This window comes from Artibeus jamaicensis, unplaced genomic scaffold (genome assembly GCF_021234435.1).
Source record: "Artibeus jamaicensis isolate MK-2021 breed Jamaican fruit bat unplaced genomic scaffold, CSHL_Jam_final contig_867, whole genome shotgun sequence".
Taxonomy (NCBI): Eukaryota; Metazoa; Chordata; class Mammalia; order Chiroptera; family Phyllostomidae; genus Artibeus; species Artibeus jamaicensis.
The window spans coordinates 7,225,322-7,246,579 of NW_026521995.1; the positions used below are offsets into that span (position 1 = coordinate 7,225,322).

At 39.6% G+C, this 21,258-nt stretch overlaps 1 protein-coding gene across 1 annotated transcript in view; it reads left to right on the forward strand.

Moving 5' to 3' along the window:
- APBB1IP (amyloid beta precursor protein binding family B member 1 interacting protein) overlaps window positions 1-21,258 on the forward strand; it is a 90,404-nt gene that overhangs the window by 32,393 nt on the left and 36,753 nt on the right. Inside the window, exons 2-6 of the mRNA XM_053654783.1 lie at window positions 8,302-8,373; window positions 9,406-9,493; window positions 11,072-11,364; window positions 14,541-14,618; window positions 20,438-20,597. Of these exons, the coding sequence (XP_053510758.1) occupies window positions 8,302-8,373; window positions 9,406-9,493; window positions 11,072-11,364; window positions 14,541-14,618; window positions 20,438-20,597 (691 nt within the window). The remainder of the gene's footprint in view (window positions 1-8,301; window positions 8,374-9,405; window positions 9,494-11,071; window positions 11,365-14,540; window positions 14,619-20,437; window positions 20,598-21,258) is intronic.

The following is a 21,258-nucleotide window of genomic DNA, read 5'->3' on the forward strand; positions in this document are numbered from 1 at the left end:
GGCAATGGGCAGACCCAGCAAGGCAGCGGATTGATAAGCCAGGCACTGTGCACAAGGTAGCCAGAGGGTTGGGCGGTCCTACATTTGTGAGCATATAAAACGCAAACAGGAGAGCAAGACAGACCTTGCAACCCAGAGTCCCAGCACCGGGAAATAAAGCCTCAAAACACCAATTGAAAACACCTGTGGGGTTGAGGCACAGGGAGAGACACCCAGCCTCACAGGAGATTTCATTGGAGAGACCCACAGGGTCATAGAATGTACACAAGCCTACCCACCAGGAATCAGCTTCAGAAAGGCCCAATTTGTTTGGGGGAAGCAGTGGAGGTGACTGAGATTCGTCTGAGAGCAGAGCAAGCGCCATTGTTCCCTCTCTGCCCCCTGCCCCTACATACAGCACCACAACCCAGCAACTTGGTGGCCCCACCCTGGTGAACACCTAAGGCTCCACCCCTCATACGTAACGGGCTCAACCAGACCAAAAAAAAAAAAATGGCTCAAACAGAAGAACAGATCGAAGCCCCAGAACCAATACTTTTAAGTGACCAAGAGATAGACAACCTATCAGATGCACAGTTCAAAGCACTGGTGATCAGGATGCTCACAGAATTGGTTGAAGTTGATGAAATGGTTGAAATTAGATGAAAAAATGAAGGCTACACTAAGGGAAATGAAGGAAAATGCACAGGAATACAATAGTGATGGGAAGAAAACTAGGACTCAAATCAATGGAGTGGACCAAAAAGAAGAAAGAGGCAACCAAACAGAAAAGAAGGAAGAAACGAGAATTCAAAAACATGAGGAGAGGCCTAGAAACCTCTAGGACATCTTTAAACGTTCCAACATCCGAATTATAGGGGGTACTAGAAAAGGAAGAGGAAGAGCAACAAGTGGAAAACTTATTTGAACAAATAATAAAGGAGAACTTCCCCAATCTGGCAAAGGAAATAGACTTCCGGGAAGTCCAGGAAGCTCACAGAGTCCCAAACAAGTTGGACCCAAGGAGGAACACACCAAGGCACATCATCATTACATTAGCCAAGATTAAAATGAAGGAGAGAATTCTAGAAGCATCAAGAAGAAAGGAGACAGTTACCTACAAAGGAGTTCCCATCAGACTGTCAGCTGATTTCTCAAAAGAGACCCTACAGGCAAGAAGGGGCTGGAAAGAAGTATTCCAAGTCATGAAAGGCAAGGACCTGCACCCAACATTGCTCTATACAGCAAAGCTTTCATTTAGAATGGAAGGGCAGATAAAGTGCTTCTCAGATAAGGTCAAGTTCAAAGAGTTCATCATCACCAAGCCCTTATTATATGAAATGTTAAAGGGACTTATCTAAGAAAAAGAAGTTAAAAAAACATGAACAGTGAAAGGACAGCAAACTCACAGTTACTAACAATCACACCTAAAACAAAAGCAAACTAAAAGGACAGCTAGATCAGGAGTGGAAACATAGAAATGAAGATATCAAGAAGGGTTAGCAACAGGGGAGTGGGAGGAGGAGAAGGGGGGAGAAGGTACAGAAAATAAGTAGCATAGACAGTAGATAGAAAAGAGATGGGGGGGCAAGAATAGTATGGGAAAATTAGAATCTAAAGGACTTGAGACACATGGTCATAAACTAAAGGGGGGTAATGGTGGGGATGGGGGGTAGGGTGGAGGGGAATGAAGGGGGGAATAGAACAACTGTAACGGCATAATCAATAAAAAAAGTAAATTTAAAAAAAACAAAAAAAATAATAAATAAAAAATATATATATTAGTAAATAATCTGTTGCCCTGACCAGTGTGATTTAGTTGGTTGGATGCTGGCCTACAAATCAAAAGGTCACCAGTTCAATTCCCAGTCAGGGCACATGAGTGAGTTGTGGGTTCAATCTCCAGTCATGGCATGTTCAAGAGGCAACAAATGAATGTTTCCCTTTCACATCAATGTTTCTCTCCCTCTCTTCCCTCCTTTCACCTCCCTCTAGAAATAAATAAATAAATAAATAAATAAATAAATAAATAAATCTTTGAAAATAAATAACGTGTTTTCCCAACATTCTAACTGTAATCAAATATACACCTTCAAGAGAATTTGGAAACTGCAGTTACATTAAAAATAAAATAAATAAATCTAACCACATTTTTTAAAAATCTGGTATCAGCAAATACACACACAGGCACATACAAGGTCTGTCCAGCAGGTATCCAGCCATGCAATGAGAAAAATAGAGACATTTCTTGAAGAAGATACAAGATACAAGAAACAATGTACTTAGGACAATGATGCCTCAGTCCCCTTCGGAGTAGGCACCTGGTGACCTCACACAATTCTCCCAGTCTCCATCAGCTGCCCATCATATTTTCCTGAGTTTCATCAATGGTCTGAAATCTCTTCCCTTTCAAAGGTGATTTTAGTTTGAGGAGAAGCCAGAAGTCACAGGGCACAAAATCTGAGCTGTAAGGGGGCTTAGTCACCTGGGTGATTTGATGTTTCACCAAAAATCCTTCATGAGATGTGATGCATGAGCACTGTTGTCATGATAAAGCTGCCAATCACCAGTTGTTCATAGCTGCAGCCTTCTGAATAGGTTCCATGTAGGAATGTTCAAGCTTAACACAAAATCTGGTGTAGATTCGTTGCTGTACTCACTCAGTCACTTTGAATGCAATGGCCACACAGTACACATGCTCACTCAACAGTGTCTACTGCACCCACTGACTAGTACAGTGAAGTCATCATTGTTCATACATGCGTATTCCAGTCCACTCTCCTTGACTGCCTGGTTACGTTGATGTTGCTCAAACCTTTCTTTTTATATTAACAATGGCTGGACTTTTTCCAGATAGGCCTCACATAATTTATTCTCTAATTTGAGCCCAATACAAGGAAGAGACATAAAAATCTAAGTAAATACCAAAATGCATATTATAAATTATATATTAAACTGACAAAGATAACCTGATATATTGCTGTATCATGAAGCTGTTCTAAACTAATATATAAATCTATGTTTATGGGGTTGGAATTAATTAGATAAATGATATGAATAAAGGAATAGTTAAGGTAGAAGACATAATTGTTTTTATATATTAAATAATGGTTAATGAACCGACTACTTGAAATAATAACTGACTTTAGATTGAATCAGCTAAGAAGGAAAGTCATTGATAATGTCACTCAAGCCAGGTAGCTATTAGATTTTGTTCAAAATATTTTGGGTTTGAAAACTGATTCAAGGCTAAATACATATGAGCTTCAGTGAAATCTTGTATTTACCAACAAAATGTATTTGTGTAAATATCAGTATTTACTTACTTGGAGAGCACTGCAAAAAGTGAGTGAAGTTCATAAACCTAGATAGCAGCTTAGAAACAGACTTTCTGTCTGACTGCTCTGATAGTTACAGGAAACATGGAGTTTGGAGACTTGCAGGGACTGTCCGGCCCTGGAACGCAGTGTCAGGCCTCCGAGTGCGGTGCAGCAGGGTCCGCGGCAGGGTCCACGGCCGGGGCGCGCGAGGTGGGGTGCTAGCTCTCTATGCAGCGTGAGGCCTGAACTCTAGCTCACTTTTTTCCTATTAGTTTCCGAGGTTACTTAGCATTTTCTAACACAAAGATGAACAAGATCTGATCTTACTAAATAACAGCTCCCAGTCTGGAAAGAGATTCTAACATGACAACAAAAAGAGCATGATTCAGTCTGGTAAATGCTATTGTTGAGTATATAAACACCAAGGTCCATATGATATTTTGTTTAAATGTCATGACAATCCTGTAAATTGTATATGATTCTCATCATGTTATAGACAAGGGAACAAGCCTAGAGGGGTTAAATTTGTTATCAATGTTGTTGCTGGGACCCAGATTTATTGATATGGTTCCCAGAGGCAATAGCTGACAAATCTCTCTACTGATTTTGAAGACACTGTTGAAGTACTGACACAAGAACTGGATGTTGAATGATAAATAGAATTTTATGAGGGAGACGTAGACAGAAGAGGATGTTATTTCAATGGGATAGCATATACAAAGACAAAGAGAGTTTGTTGAAGCCTGTTCAGACAGCGTCAGGGACTATGAATGGCATGAATTGAATCCTGAAAAGTAGGTTGTGGTCAGTTATGAAGGACTTGAAAGATATGCTAAGACCTAAACTCTTTCTGCTTCATCTTGATCAGTCATGGAAGGTTTTTAAACAGGAGGATGACACCTTCACATTTGTATTTCCGTTTCCCATGATGGTGGTGAGGCTTGAGGGGGGGGCATCTGGGAGGCTGGAGGCCGGAGGCTGGAGGAGCTGATGAGGGATGAGTAAATGGGAGGAGTCAAGGATTATGCCAAGGTTTCTAATTGGACCAATAAGTAAATAATGACAATTAGCCAAATTAGGGCACATGGGAGGGGAATGCACCAGAGGGCAAATAGTAATGAAAATGCCTATTACATATTGAATCGGTGCCATCCTGATCTAGGTCTAAAATTCTGAAATTTCTAACCCAAATGGCAGTGGCACCTGCAGCCAAACTGAATTACATACAGGAGGTTACTTCGCCATAGACATAAAAAATATGCTGTTGCTCATGTGTATCAGAGTACTTAGAATAGATTTTTCCAGCTTTATTGAGATACAATTAACAGTATAAGTTTGCATACAACATAATATGATACATGCATGTATTGTGAAATGATCACAACAGGTTTAGCTTACACACCCACCATCTAACATACATATCATTTTTTGCTAGGGAGAGATTTTTAAATGTGTATATATGAAGTTTATATATGAAATTTATATACATGGAAAAGAGAAACTATCTGAGGATAAAAACTGAGACTTAGAAATTTGAGCCTTAGGGAAGTATTCAGCATTGGGGAAATTCCCTTGGAAATTCAGGGAATCTTAAGCAGGATTTCAGCCTCTCCCCTATACAATTCTTACCACCCTTCCAAAAAAACACCCGACAAATCTACCTGATAAAGTACTATTCTAGTTTTTTCCTTTACTCAACAGTTTGTTGTTCTTCCCCGGACACAAAAGAAACTCAGAAATGACATACTCACAAAAAGATGTTAATTCCGCCGAACATGATGTGCACATTGCTTGTTTTGCAATCTGTTACTTCACCAAGGCTGCTCCACCCTGCCGTTAACCCGAATAACACTTCCAGCCCTCGCGGCTGGGTGTTCTCTCTCTTGCTCTCTCACTTTCATTTCGATTTTGACTTTGGAGAATACCACATATACAAATAGACACATCTCTATTTTCTCATGCTTGTGCATGTGCATGTACATTATGAATGTTTGTGTGCCTTTGTTCTGTTCATTCCAAAAAAGAAGGTTTTCTTGCAGGGCAAGAAAGTTTGTAAGTTTTGTAAAATGATAAGTTGGTAAAATGATTATATTTACATTAATACAAATTTATGAATATATGTTATTAATACCCCTTAGCTCAAATGAGTGTATTGTTATTTTCACCAGGGAAGCAACTACTTTAAGTTGTGGTTCATTCAGTAGCAGACTCACTGATGACTCAATTTACAGTACATATTTGATGCTGGCTGCTTTTAGTGTTTTCATGTCAACAGATTCTGGGGTAAAGGAATGAAAGGGCAGGGGGAAAGATTTTTACAGATGAATCTAGGAAGAGTTTCAGCAGAAGTTATGAGAATGTACTGTTTTGCGTTATTTCCATCCTAGATGCATGACTCATTCTGACACATCCTTAACCCGTTCTGTGTCAGAGGCATGCACAGGCTGAGAACCACAGTCTTTGGGCTCAGTGGGTCTTTCTGAGTCATGGATATCATGATTCCTTTCAGACTCTATTCTTCATCATTTTAGTGCTTTTCCAAATTTACTGATATAAGATGAAACATCAATAGCAGGATTCTTCTTACTAGCATTGTCTTTGGTTCCTGTGAGTTTATTGTAAGATTGGCTGGCAGTTTTTAGGTCAAAACATGAATCTGTTTTTTCCACTTTGACTGGATTACTTTGCTGTTATTAAAATTTTTTTAATGTGCCCTGGTTGTAGCTCAGTGGATTGAGTGCAGGCTTGCAAACCAAAGGGTCACCTTTTCAATTCCCAGTCAGGGCACATGCCTGAGTTGCAGTAGGGGACACGTGAGAGGCAACCACACATTTATGTTTCTCTCCCTCCCTTCTTTCTCTAAAAATAAATAAATAACCTCTTTTTAAAAATTTAAATATTAACACGAAAACTGTCAACTTTACCTCTTACTAATAATTCATCTGAAGGATTCATCTATTTTTGTGCCATTGCTGTGCTACATAATATTTTAATGAAAATAAATGGGTTGTTCTGAAATTTTATTGTTTATTCTGTTAATTTCCTCTTATTAAAACAATGAATGGAATACCATAATCATTTCTTGAGCAGATTGTTTATGAAGCCCTGGGTACTTTGTTTACTGATATACTTTCTTTCCTCCACTGTGTAGGTAATTTGAAGAAAGGAGGGTATGATACAGATATTTTCTAAGCACCTGGGAGGGGATAAAACGCCTGGGAATGAATCCAGCTTTGACTCCCCTCCACACCTGCAGTTCTTTTTCCTTCTTCTGACTGCAATAAACCCCAAGCCCAACAATCCACATAAAAAAAAGCATGAACAGCTTCTGTGTTTCTTCACTGACGCTTTGTGCGAGTCCTCGCTGACCCCTTAGACCTCCTCACGTAGACTCACGCTGGCAGTTTCTGCCTTGCTGTTACTTTCATACCTGGGTGCTCACCTGCCTACCTTGTGTGATAGGACCCTGAGCATTTGTTGAATGACTTCCTTGGATTCCTCCCTGTCCTATGTGTATGCACACCTGATTCTTTCAGGTGTGTCTGCTCCTTAGGAATGTACTTATGACATGGTATCATAGGCCTCTTGCATTTTAACTAGAGTCCTTTTCCTGGCCCTTTTCTGGCCAGGCTAGTTTTGTAGTCACCCATGTTCCTGCAGGGTGCCTCCTCCACTGGAAGCCAGATAGGGTGTTCTGGAAAATTAACAATCATCATAGGGATGATAGTATGGTTATGGTAAAAAGAAAGAGAGAGAGAGAGAGAGAGAAAGGGAAGGAGGGAGGAATAGAGGAGAGAGAGAGAGAAAGAAAGAGAGAAAGAAAGGAAAGAAAGAAAAAAGAAAAAGAAGGAGAGGAAGGAAGGCCCTTTTGAGCTACATACTGAAATATTTATGGAAAAATAATATTTGTCTCAAAATAATTATTAGGAGAAGATACAGATACAATGATTAAATTTAAAAGATCAGCTGTGTGTTGATCGTTGTTAAATCTGGATATTGGGTACATGAAGATCATGATATTATTTTCTCTAGTTTTGTATATATTTAATATATGAAATGATTAAAACACAAACACACCGATACGCACACTTAAATATTACATGCTGATTCTCTACTCTTACTAGACTTATTAGCTTGAACTGTAATTAGCATTAATCTTCTAATGTTTTAGAGCATTTTGGACCCTTAGAAATTATCTCCAACAAACTCCTCATCTTACAGGTGAAGTATTGTAGTTAATTCCCTTTGCTAAAAAGCATACTACTAATTAGTATTTGAAGGACGCCTAGTAATCATGTCTTTTAGTCTCCTAATCCAGCCTCACAGAAAATGTCAGGCAGGATGCAACCAGCTGCACCTCACAGGTGTTTGGAAACACTGTATGGAAGCACTTCCCTACAGCAACCGCTTCCCTTGTCCTAGGTGAAGAAAGGTTCTTCTGTGGGACACAGCATGATGTATTTCTGTCTCATCACTTGATTGTGTCACCATTTTAGTCCTAAGTGTTTATCATTCCACTACTTCCAAATAAATGCACCAAAAGCTGCTATTTCAGAGAATCATTTGGTAGAGACACTTACCAGGTCCTGACATGTGTCAGTTTGAATTTATAAGTGGAGGTGAAGTTCCATGTCTCTCTCCTTCATAACCACCTACATGAAGCTTTCTCCTCTTCTAATAAGGTTGTCCTTCAGCGAGGTGAATTCTTGAACAATGTCCACTTTGCACATTTGGCCCCAAAGAGACCATTTTAGTCTGCAGCAACAAAGTCTAATTGTCACTCTGAGGCCATTTCCCAGGGTTTGGTTCAATCTTGGACCAAGCAAATTGGAGATGAATCCATCATGGAATTTCAGAGTGAAATGAACCTTCCTCTCCATAGGCCTTCTCTTCTTGCCTTCTCTGTGGATGGGACACTTGGAGAAAGAATAAGGGGTGCTACAGGTCTCCAGAGGTCAGGCTTTTATTGGACTGTTTACATCTGGGATTCTTTCTTTTTCAGATGGGTGAGTCAAATGATGATATAGACCAAATGTTCAGCAATCTGCTGGGAGAGATGGATCTCTTGACCCAGGTAAACCCCCCTTTCTAACTTTCAAATTAAAAAAACATGGGGCTACCAATTTTAATTTTGATGTGAAAAGAGCTGTCTTTTAAAAACTAGGCATTGACAATATTATATATTGCTGATGTTCCTGCAGCAGTGCTGGGGAAAAGAATGGAGCTCTCCTCCTGATTACGCCCAGGTTCAGTTAACTGACTATGCTGGTCACGCACACATCCGGTCATGGCCGTTCTCATGCTCACCATGATTTAGCCAACAGAGCAACCTTCCCAAGGGAAGTCCTCCCACAGCCACCTCACTGAACAATTTCTCATGTAGTTACCCCTATAGGAAGGCTAGATAAGAAAACTGCATGATCTTCAGTAAATATTCTTGGCCACTTTTTGAGGAAATGCTAAATTTTAAAGGGCGAAAAGGGAGTTTCAGTGGCCTCTTTACACTGTAAGACCTTCATTCCCTCAAGGTAGCATGACAGCCACCCTAGGCTGCAGGTCTGAGAAAGACCAGGTTAACTCAGAGGTCAGTCGCTGGCAGGCTGAGTGGGGCCCAGAGGCTGTGGACTTGAGAACCCCTGACCCAGGTTGCTAGTGTGGCTTGTAGTGTCCTCATAGATGTTAGCTCCTCACTTCCTGCATCAAGTGCTGAAATACAAATAACCCAGCATTCCTCAATCAGGTAAGGATCTTAAGCTTTTCTACAAAACAAATGCAGGATTGTGCATGTTTGTAAAGAATACTGTGTAGTGTAGATGTCACAAATGCATCATTACAGGAAACTTTTTCTGTTGTTTGTAATAATTTTCTCATTCTCATCATTATTAGCTGACCTGTTTCATTTCAAGATGTACTTTCTAGAATCATTTTTAAGTTGTATTCTTTTGTAGGGAAAAAAATCACATAAAACATTTTCAAATAGGAATGTCATTTCTAAATTGAGAGAAAAACTATGTAAGGAGTAAATGACTTTTGACTTAATGGCTAAATTACTGCAAAAGTGTTGGTGTTGTGACTAACTGTGGGGGGCGGGGATCTGTTTCCACAGAGTTTAGGAGTCGACATGCTTCCTCCTTCGGACCCCAAACCTCCCAGAGCTGAATTTAACTACAGTGTGGGTTTTAAGGATTTAAATGGTAAGTATTGAAATTTCTTTCCTAAAGTAATTTAAAATCATTACAATGACTAAAATCAGTGTAAAACTACAATTTGAAAACAAAATCTAAAGAACCTAAACATTATGATAAGTATAATTTTTATAGCCCTGGATTTAAGATTGCATTTTTTTGTATCTGGATTGAAATGAGAGTGCAAGAAGATAATGTCGCTCGTAATGAAGAGGAACACTGTCTTGCATTTGTGTAGTCTCAAAACCATCTTGTGTTTTTTAAGAAGTAAAGAGAATTTCTTATTTCTGAGCTTTTAGAGTAATGGGGTACAGTAGACTAAGAAAATATTAATAAACAAATATTTCTTCAAGGATAATGTTGAACTGTTCATTTCATAATGATTGATATATATGAGTGGATGTTCCAAATATAATTAAAATATATTTTAGTTTCTATGTATAACTAATATATAATATGATATATTGCTCTATTTGACATTTTTTATTCTCCCTGAGATCAACACGTTATTTTTATTAATAAAAATATCTCTTCTTGACCTGGTGGCTCAGTTGGTTGGAATGTTGTCCCATACACCAAAAGGATGCAGGTTCAATTCTAAGCCAGAGCACATACCTAGGTTGCAGGTTTGATCCCCAGTCAGGATGCAAACAGCAGGCAACTGATTGATGTTTTTTTCTCATCTCTCATCTCCCTCTCTTTCTCTCTCTCTCTCTCTCTCTCCCTTCCTCTTCTTGAATGAGATTTTTTTTTTAAAAAAACCTCTCTTCTTATTTAATGCAAAGGAAATCTTTAGCCCATGTGCTATTCAAATTACAATGAATCTTGAAGTAATCCCTTCCAAATGAATGAGAATTCATTGCAACGCTTGAAAAAGATTTTCCAAAGACTGGCAGTCCCTACCAAAAGAATGGAAAACAAAGTAATACAAAAATGCAATTGTAGAAATCCAGAGTTCCAAGTTTTATTCCTGACACTCACTGGGTTTCTTTGTTTCTGCTTTTTTTTTCAGTAATTTTTCAATAAATGCATAGGTGCCAATGCCAGTATCTCAACAAATTATAATACACCTCTTTCAATTTTCTTTTTTTCTATCCTCTTTTCTATTACTTGCCATATAAATGTATTATCGTTATCTACCACTTCCATCATAACACTGAATGAAAGAAGGCAAACTATGAATCACTTTTGCAGGGGTAACATTCATGAAGTTTCAGAAAAGCAATACACTTTTGTAAAATTATGACATTAAGAGATAGCATATACGTCTACATATGAGCAATGAGGATTTGCCTCTCCACACTCCACACCAATATATGTATTCTTTTCTATTTTTTATAAGAAGAGTTAAGTTCTACTTTGCCTGCAAGTTTTAGTTCTACCCTACAGTGTCGTCACCCATGAGCACCATTAGATCCTCAGACCTCATTCACTTTTAACTGAAAGTTTGTACCCTTTTACCAGCCTCTCCCTATTTCCCCATCCCCATGGCAACCAGTACTCAAATTACTCTTAAAGTGACCTTTTTGTCAGTTTTTCCAGGCACAAGTCTTTGTTTTGATTATTAATGTGATTTTTCTCTACCAGAATCCTTAAATGCACTGGAAGACCAAGATTTAGATGCTCTCATGGCAGAGCTTGTAGCAGATATAAGTGAAGCTGAGCAGAGGACAATCCAGGCACAGAAAGAGTCTTCTCAGAGCCAGCAGCATTCAGCACCTCTGGACATAGCAAATTCCAGTGGTGCAGCCTCTGTTGGTTATGGAGCAAACGCTGCTGCAATCAGTGTGAGCCAGTGTGAGGGTGATTTACCACCTCCACCAGAGGATCCTGTGTTAGACCTTCCTCCACCACCGCCACCTCCTGAACCTCTCTCTCAGGTATGTGCGTGGGGCCAGAGATGGCAGGACCCTTGACCTCTTTACCCATCATCTTCAGCCTTCTTCAGAGTGAGAGTTATGTTCATAAATTTGTGCTCCAAAAGCTCTGAGATTCTAAGAAACAAGGATACAAAGTATATTCATTGCAAAGGTAGAGTCCTCCGAAAATAAATAAGACAGGGTGGTGATTGCTGGGAGGAGGAAAGTGTAAGGGGACTAAATGGTAATGGAAAAAATATAATGATTATATATTAAAACAAAAGACTCATAGGTGTATATAAAGAACCTATTAAGGCCACAATAAGGAATCCCTATAGTCTAGCTAAAATCTATATTTATATGCAGTATTTCCTGATAATAGTCAACTTTGGAGGTTAATGTTTTATTAACATGGTATGAACTATGGAACTGATTTATACATTTCTGAGTCCCTGATGCAAGCTGAGCACATGAAGTATAGAAGGCATTTCTTACATGTTTCTAAAATGAACTAAATGGACTTTTGCTGAACTGGTCAGCCCTGTTCAATAGGGCAAAGATACATCTACAAATCACTTGTAATGTTGTAGGTGGAGAAGTGCTATGGGGTAGGCAGGTAGTCAGGGCTTAATAGTCATACATTTGCACACACTGAGAAAACAACTAGAAAGTTGATATGGACATTATTTGGGACATCGACTTATAGCATGTCTCTCATAAAAGTAAAAAAAATAACTTTTAAGATTTTTTCTTAGAGTGAGCCACTTTATGAATATTTTAGAGTGAGAATTTCACTCCATTTCTGGTGGCCTCCACACTTGTTGAGCTGGGTAACTATGGTTGGTATTTCATAAATACGGTCCTAGGGACCCTAGAAGTTCCTGCAGTGCCTTTTGAATGAATGAATATTAAAATCATATTCATTGCTTGATTATATATTTATTCTAGGAAATCAATGAAAAATCAGTGATCCATGTAGGCAGAGGCTCTTTGTTTCCATTTTATTGAGCTATGAGTGACATTCTATAAGGTTAAGGTCTACAACGTGATGATTTGGTACATATATGCATTGTGAAATGATTACCACATTGAGGTTAGTTAATACCTCTATCACTCCACATCGTCACCTTTTTTGAGTATATGTGGTGAGAACATTTCCATTTACTCTTTTAGCAACTTTCAAGTATGTAATACAGTATATTTTACTCCAGCCACTACGCTGGACGTCAGAGCCCCCAAACTCATCTACCTTCTAAGTAGAAGTTGGTGCCCTTTGACCAACACTCCCTGTCTCCTTCATCCCCTACTCCCTGGCAGCTACCATGCTACTCTCTGTGTCTGTGAGTTCAGCTTTTTAGATTCCACATATAAGGGAGACCGTACAGTATTTATCTTCCTCTGTCTGATTTATTTCACTTCATATAATGTCCTCAGAGTTTATCCATATGGTTATAAGTGCCAGGACTTTCTTCTTCCTTATGGCTAAATAATATTCTATTGTGTGTGTATGTATATACACTTATTTTTTATAAATATATACATGTTTTCTTTATTTATTCAGCCATCAGTGAACACTTAGGTTGTTCCCAAGTTTTTGGCTCTTGTGACTAATGCTGCGATGAACATGAAAGTGCAGATCACTTCAAAACAGTGATTTTATCTCCTTTGGATATATATCCAGAAGTGAAATAGCTGGATCATGTGGTAGTTTTATTTTTAATTTTTTAAGAAACCTCTATACTGTTTTTATAGTGGCTGCAGTAATTCCCCTCCCACCAACAGTACACAAGGGTCCCCCTTTTCTCCATATCCTCACCAACACTTGTTATCACTAATGTTTTTGGCAATAGCCATCCTAACAGGCAGAGGCCCTTCCTAGAGGGTTCGCGAAGATGTCAAGGCAGCCATGGTTCCATGGAAGTACATGCAAAGTTAAATGCATGTGTGAAGCTTTCTGAGCTTCATCTCTTGCAACATACATGTATTCCTAAAAAGGGTTCATAGCTCAAAAAAATTTAAGAACCACTGGTGTGAGAAGATATTAGAAGAATTAGAATGTAACCAGAACAGCTCATTTCCTCATCATTATAAATATATGTGGGGGAGCCTTAATAATTCTAGTCTCAGGATTATTAAGGAATAATAACTTGCAAAAATCTCAGGAATATTAACTTGCAAAAATCAAAGCGTTTGGGGCTTATAAAATATTTAATTCTCTTTTCTGCCTGCTCATGTGTGGTTGTCAGTGTTTTTTGCTGAAGTTTTTTGTTGAAGTTTGAGTCCAAGTCTTAACTTTGGGGAAAATAAGGACTCCTTTAGAAATCTAATGAAAACTAGGAATCCCAGAAAAGTGCATATTGATCTAACACCATGCATATAATTTCAACTTGCAAAACCAAAACTCTATACTTATTAAATGACAACTTCCTATTCCCTGCTTTCCTGAAGCCCCTAGCAACTACTATTCTACTTTCTGTCTCTATGAATTTAACTACTCTAAGTACCTCGTGTGAAGAGAGTGCTGGAGATGGTGATGGCTACACAACAATGTGAATGTATTTAATGCATTGAACTTGTGCACTTAAAATGGTAAAAAAAAAAAAAAACAAGCAAAAAAATACATATAACCCTGACTGGTGTGGCTGAGTAGATTGAGTGCGAGTCAAAGGGTCACCAGTTGGATTTCCGGTCAGGGCACTTGCCCGGGTTGCGGGCCAGGTCCCTGGTAGGAGGCATATATGAGAGGCAACCACACATTGATGTTTCTTTCCCTCTCTTTCTCCCTCCCTTCCCCTCCATCTAAAAATAAATAACATAAAATTTAAAATGTAAAAAACCCACATATAATTTCTGGAAGTTCTCAAACCTCTGAGATCCTCTGGTAGATCCCTCAAGTTGGAGCCCAGTTTTGAGCGAAGCAGAGATTTTTGTGGATCAAATATGTGAAGTTCTGTTAGTGTCATCATTTCATCATTGAAGGTGCTATTTCTAAATATAAAGGATGATGACGGCCTCCTATATTTCTGGGCTGGAAGTTTCTGTTATGGTCATTGAATTCTGAAAATCAGTCATGTGAAATTTGGTGCCCTACAATACAGCCCTTGCTAACATAAAGTGACTAAGACACTAGTGATGCCACAGGTACTTACTGGCTGGTATTCTTAATGGACTGTGTTGAACACCCTGCCATTTTACAGGAAGAAGAAGAAGCCCAGGCAAAGGCTGATAAAATTAAGCTGGCATTGGAAAAACTGAAAGAGGCCAAGGTCAAGAAGGTAAATATGAATCATTTTTGCATGGGGAAATTAAATCAATGACATTTTACTATATTTAATTATTAAATAATAAAATTTCAATGATGCTTTCCAAATAATTGTAATGTTTTAAATTTAAGGACAAAAATAAATTAGATAAACAGTCCTTCTATGCTACCAGTTAGTGCATTTGTAATTGATAAATAAGAGACTTATGCTAGTATAAATGTGGAAGTTTTCAAGTATCTATACCCGGGGCTCCCTGACACTCAGGGAGCCCTCTGCTCCAGCTCTGCTGTTAGCTAACAGCAGGTGGTGTCCCTTCCGGGCCTGCCTTAATTGGGTCAGAACACAGCTTCCATTGGCCCTGCTTCCATCTCCATGATTGCTTTCATGCCTTTGGCATATTCCTGGAGGCAGCCTCCAGCCTCACTGCCCGCCCTGGAAGTCCAAGTTATCTTTTCGTGGAGCACATGTTGATTGGCTAGTACTCTGGTTTCAAACTCATATAGGTTTGAGAGACCTGCCCCAACCTATTTTGCTAATAAGCCTGTAATTTTCTCATGCGTTTTTGGAGAACGTAGGTTTTTCAGAACTATACTATACTATAACAGAAACACCTGTATTTAACTTTAGTAGAAGCATATACCTAATTAAAGTTAATAATAGTTCATTGATTAATTAAAAGAAAGGTGAAACAGTCTTTGTCTTATTTCAACCTGTGAAGCATATACTATTTCTGGGACTCATTAAGAGTTTTTCATTTATAATTGGGTGAATCATTCTTTTGATATAAAGCCTTAGACTTTATGTTCATAGTCCTTTAAATAAAGGTGTTTGATACAGGTTGACTGATATTCAACAAATATTCCATAAAATATCCCTGAATCCAGACTTTCAAGGTTCATCTAGGACTTTCCAGATCAGCCCGGTTCCATTCACTCCAAACATGCATGAACTTCCTTACCGTTATTCTTCCCTGTTCTCTAAATGTGAATAAATTCTGTGATCAGGCCTTGGCTGGTGCGGCTGGTTTGTGGGTCAGGTCCCCAGTTGGGGGAGTACAGGAGGAAACAGAGCTATGTTTCTTTTCCTTTCTCCCTCCCTTCCCCTCGCTCTAAAAATAAAATCTTTTTTAAAAAATCCCATGATCAGTAATTGAAATTCTGTATCTTTGGCTGCCTGGCCCTTCCTCCCCTTGTACTTACTCTGTGACACCCTGGTCCCATTCAGCTCTCCAGCTCTCCTCCTCAGCCTGGGCCCTCAGTGCTGCCTGAGCATTGCCAGTCCAGTCACTCACCTAATAACCTAGGAAACGATTTCTACCTTGTCCTCTCTTAAAGGCTCCAACAACTCTCTCCTCGTCCACATTCTCTCACCTAATGCTGTTTGTTCCTGCCCATTGCACTTACTGACCGCCTGCTTGCACCTGAGACATAGAGTCCGTAATCTTTCCTGTTACTTTAAGACCAGCCTTCCCTCGTGTCCCCAGTTCCCGTCCTCTCATCTTACTCCAAAGTCTCCAGTGGCATAACTCACAATGGCCTAAAGCCCCCTCTGACCTGACTGCTGTCTCTCTCCTACCACTCTCTCCCTCACTCACCCCCTTCTAGCTGTCTGCTCTCACAGCTGCTCCTGAAATATTCTAACTACACCTGGCCTAGCTGCCTAGAAAGCTGTCCCCCAGGTTCCAGTGGCTCTTCTGTGTCCCTGCTCTAGGCCTGCCCAGTGAGGCCTTTCCTAGCTGACATCACACACTTCCCAAAACTTCCTGCCCTTCCCAATGTCCTTTTTCCCCTCAGTACTTGTCACCTTGCAACACACTATCTGCCTGTCTTTATCATATTTGTGCCTACCTACAACTCCTCCTTACCCCCATAGACGCTCCTCCAGAAAGGCTGTGTTTTCCTCACTGATGCATCCCCACCTCCTGGAACAGGTGTAGGGAGACAAAGGGAGACAAAGAGGTGAGACAAAGGGAGACAAAGAGGTGAGCAAGTCAGGTGAGGTCCCTGCTTGTGGAGAGGTGAATTCTAGTGGAGGAGGTAAATGCCAAAAAGAAAATAAAGCAGGAAGAAGCCCAAGCGAACCTCTGATTGTTTATAAAATGAGAGCTACGTTGGATATATTTTCAGAGGGGAAATGAAAAGAGAAGTTGATTCTTAGATGAAAAACGGAGAACCACTAACATATTCAGTCTGTTTGCTTCAGCTGGAGGTTAAAACAAGGAGGAGGGAGCAGCTGTTTCCTGCCGTGCATGAGAAAGGAGGGACCATGGCCAGAATCTAGTTGAGGTGAATTGTAACAGCAAACATAAATCACAACTTGCCCTGATTCAACAAAGAAGATGTAAAACAGAAAAGTCAGTCTGAACAATGAGAAAGGAAAATTTAAAAGCCAGGTGTTATATCTGTGCTGATTTCTGAAGCTCTAAATGTTTGTCTTAAAACAGAAGCCTTTGTGTGCCGTAGAACATTAAGAAAATAAAGTGACATACTCATACAATAATAAAGTGATGAATATGTACTCACACATAATCTACACTGTGCCTTTACAGGAGGGAAAACAAATTACATGAAAGGGGCCCTTGGCCCCCAGTATTCTGTAGGTGTTGACATCTTTCTGGACCATGAATTATAGACTCATCTTGTAGGACAAAGCTTTGAGAACTGGAAGCCCCATCAGATTCAGGCACTAATTATGTTTGTTTGTTTGTTTGTTTGTTTGTTTGTTTTAAAGTTCTGTATCTCAGGAGAACAATTCCATCTGTAAATTTTATTATAGAAGAAAAATATGGCAAATGATTCAGAGCCAAGGTATTCTTGTATTTAATAGCTTACAAAAGAACAAGAAGACATTATAAAAAACTATTACATCTTTCCTGTAATGCAGTGATATTCAACCTTGTGGTACACTTTAACTAATAACTAAAATTCTGCAGCACACCAAAACTATATTTTTTTCCTGACAAAAAATTTTGATTCAGTCACACAGGATGGCTATTGCTGTGTTGGCTGTTACCATTTTTTTACTTGACAATCTAAAGGAAAAGAGGTCAGCGCACCTGACAAAATAGTCAGGTTTTGCAGGTTTTAAACACCAGTTGAAAATCGCTGCTGTAATGGATTAGAAAAAGGGAGCTTTTTTATTCTTGAATCGTTTTACCCGATGTCACATAGTGTATATGTGACAAGTGCTTCTCTTGTTGAATCACATAACTGCGAGTTAGCATTAGCATGTTCCGTGTTGATGCAGATACTCGTCAACTTGCAAATGTGATAGAGGCTGTGAAGTAATAAATATGGTTCCTTCTCGCTGAAAGTCACCAGCCTTCTTGATTTTCTTATTTTCTAAGTTTTGCAATTCTGGACATTCATAACTACATGTGGATTCAATTTTATTTGCAATTTCTGCAAAAAATACACCTTTCATCTAGGTCAAATTATGTGGGGTTTTTCTCCACATAAAAACAAAAGAAACAACCAACATGTTTTATTTCCTTAAGAATTCCTAAGTAAGAATGAAATGTGGTCAAACATCATTAATTTTGCCATCATGACAAGTTACTCTTCTAAAACCTAATATTGGCAGTGTTTCCTAGGACAAGTTTCCTAGAACTATTCTATAGTAGTTATTTTCAACCAGTAAATGGCAAGAACTTTTACAACACGCAGTACCCGACTGTTTAGTCGGGGCACTGACATCTCTTCCCTTACACTGTCAAATAAAAAGATGACAACAGTCAACATAATAGTCACCATCCTGTGTGAATGAATCAAAATTATACCTATAAATTTTTGCCAGATCAGCAAAAAATATATATTTTTTTTGGTGTGCTGCAAAATTTTAGTAATTAGTTTATGTGTGCCCTGAGATTAAAAAAAAAACAAGGTTGAAAATTGCTGCTTTATAACAATAATTCTTAGCAGAGAGCAGCAGATATGCCTTCTAGAGAAAATAACCCTGGTAAAGACTGCTATTTGAAGAATATTTGTTTTTCCATGCAACTCTCAGTCCTCAATTCTCAGGTCAGATGAATGTATCTTAGACATTGGAGCTATCATTTTAAATACATCAAAAAACAAACAGGAAAAAAAGCAACTATCCTGCAGTTTTTCTCAGCAGGGGGTGGGAGGGGCGTAGAGTGTTCTCGGGCAAGCCTGAATTTGGCCCCAGGAGCGGACACTGCACTTTTACTGCCCCGATTTCTACATTTTGACTCTAGAGAACACGAGGCACTGCAGGAAGCTTCAATTTGTGGTCCTTGCTGGAGCCTAACCCAGATTTTATCACCACCCACACCTTTGGTTGCTGTCAGCAACTCTGCATAACAAGCCACAGGAACTCCGCCTTCTCTCTGTTAACAGTATCAAGTTCTAACAATCAGATTAGGTGGAAGCGGGACCTCAGGGGCAGTTTCCCAGCTGCTCCAGATATTACCCAAAGTTTGGGGGAGGAAAAATGTTACCCGTTGTTTGGCCTGTCTTCTCAGTCCATCTGATCATGTTCTAGACAATGATATGTCTCATTTGTAAATCACATGACCAACTGTGGGCAAACAGAAGAGGCAGAACTTGTCCTTAGCCATTTCATACTTCTCTTTTCAAATTAGAGTAGAAATTGAAGCAAGAGTATCAGATGGTTCTGGTTAATGGTCTTGTTTCCAGGGTTTCTCTGCTGGTTGCGTGGGGAGTAGTTCCGGGCACCGCAGACAGGAAGTCGGGCAGTGGCTGTCTGGAAGGAGGATGGGAGCACCCCCTTCCCCCACTGGCAGCCTTCAAAGACAGACCCTGACTTCGCTGGGGGCTAACTAGACTAATTCCCACTTAATTAGGTAGGATCAGTTTAGCAGGCACATTTCCACTGTTGCTTTTGAAGACTGGATATTCACCACCATTATAAACCACCTGCAGCACTCGTAAATAGCAAACTACTGTAATTAAAAATACACATATGTCAAAGAAAACCCAAACTCTAGCTGCATTACTTCATCATCTAATTTTGTTGTAATGCATCAGAATCAGGGTCTCCCCTGAGGATCAGAAATTTAAATAACTTTATGAGTTGTCTGGGGAAAATCCAAGAAATCCTATGTCTTTATTGGAGATGAATAAATGCTGCTCCCACCAAACGCTCTAGATTCGGAATAACTACCAATCTGACTGTGAACTCAGTGCCAAAAGTCAGTTAGATCACTAATTTTGCCTGCATTCTTCGATAATGGCTTCTTTCTCAGACTACCTTATTTCACTTAATGTACCTCTAATCTCACCTGCGTTCTGCTATGGTACAGCCTGGCTCCCAGCAAGGCTCCGTGGTGATGTCTCATCGCTGTGCACTCCCTATCTTCAAAGAATCATAGGCTAACCAACTTAGTCTTTCCTGTGTCTTAAAACTCTTGGGTTGCATGAAAAGGGACCTAACTCCAGCTAAGCAAAAGAGAAGAATTTATTACAAAGATACAGCTGTGGCTTTCAGTCACAAAGCGCCTCTGGCCTCCAGGATGAACCTGAGTAAGTAACAGACAGATGTCAGGAAAACAGGATGTTGGCACCTCTTTGATTCTGTTTGTCCTCTGCCTCCCTCACCAGAATGCAAAACCTCTGAAGCCTGGGCAAGGGCTTTGTCTATTGTATGTTTCTCTTTTTTGTAAGTTGGTTTCTCCACCTCTGTATTCCTAGCCCCTTAAACAAGTGCTCAGAGTGCGAGTTCACACTGAATTCATTGGTGGGACATAGTCTTACCTAAATGAGCAGAAATAATAGCAACTTTGAAATCTTAAGAAGGTGGCCTTCTTCAGTCGCTGAAATTTAGTGGTTGCTCTGTGGCTTTGTCCCCAGCTGGTTGTCAAGGTGCACATGAATGATAACAGCACGAAGTCGCTGATGCTGGATGAGCGGCAGTTGGCCCGAGATGTTCTAGACAATCTTTTTGAGAAAACCCATTGTGACTGCAATATAGACTGGTGTCTTTATGAAATATACCCAGAACTACAAATTGGTAAGTCCCATCCCCAGCTATTGGCTGTACTCCAAAAACCTGTGGGTTTGCTTTATTATGGGTTTTGGTCTATTATTCACAAGAATTTGGTTCAAGGCCATCAAGACTTCCCATACATCACTTCCCTTCTGTCAGATTCAGTTCTGCCTCTTCATCTCTTTGTGGGGAAGAGACTCGGATCAGAGCAGGTGGCTAGACCTTGGGGAATGCACACATTACTGTTGTCATTTCTCTAGTGGTTCCTCAGGGAAAGAAAGTGACAGGATGATACTTCTTACTGCATGCTTAGTAAGCTGAGCAGATGGTGGGAGGGCCTGGGTATCTGTCAACTAATGTCTCTTGAGAATTTGCTTTTTTAAACTGTACGTAACTCTGCCCCACATCAGTGTCCATTTCCCCTTTCTCCCTCCCGCCTGCCTAACGTCTGATACTTCGTCTAGTTCAAGAGGCTCTGCCCCAATGAGCAGAGTACTGTTGATAGAAATTGATCTAGAAAAAAGAAAGAAAGAAAAGAAAAAAGCAGGACTTCCAGCCAAGATGGAGGCGTAGGCAGACATACTGTGACTCCTCATACAAACAAAATTAATGACAACAAAAATTTAGAAACAAAAAAACCAGAACTGACAGAAAATTGAACTGTACGGAAGTCCGACAACCATTC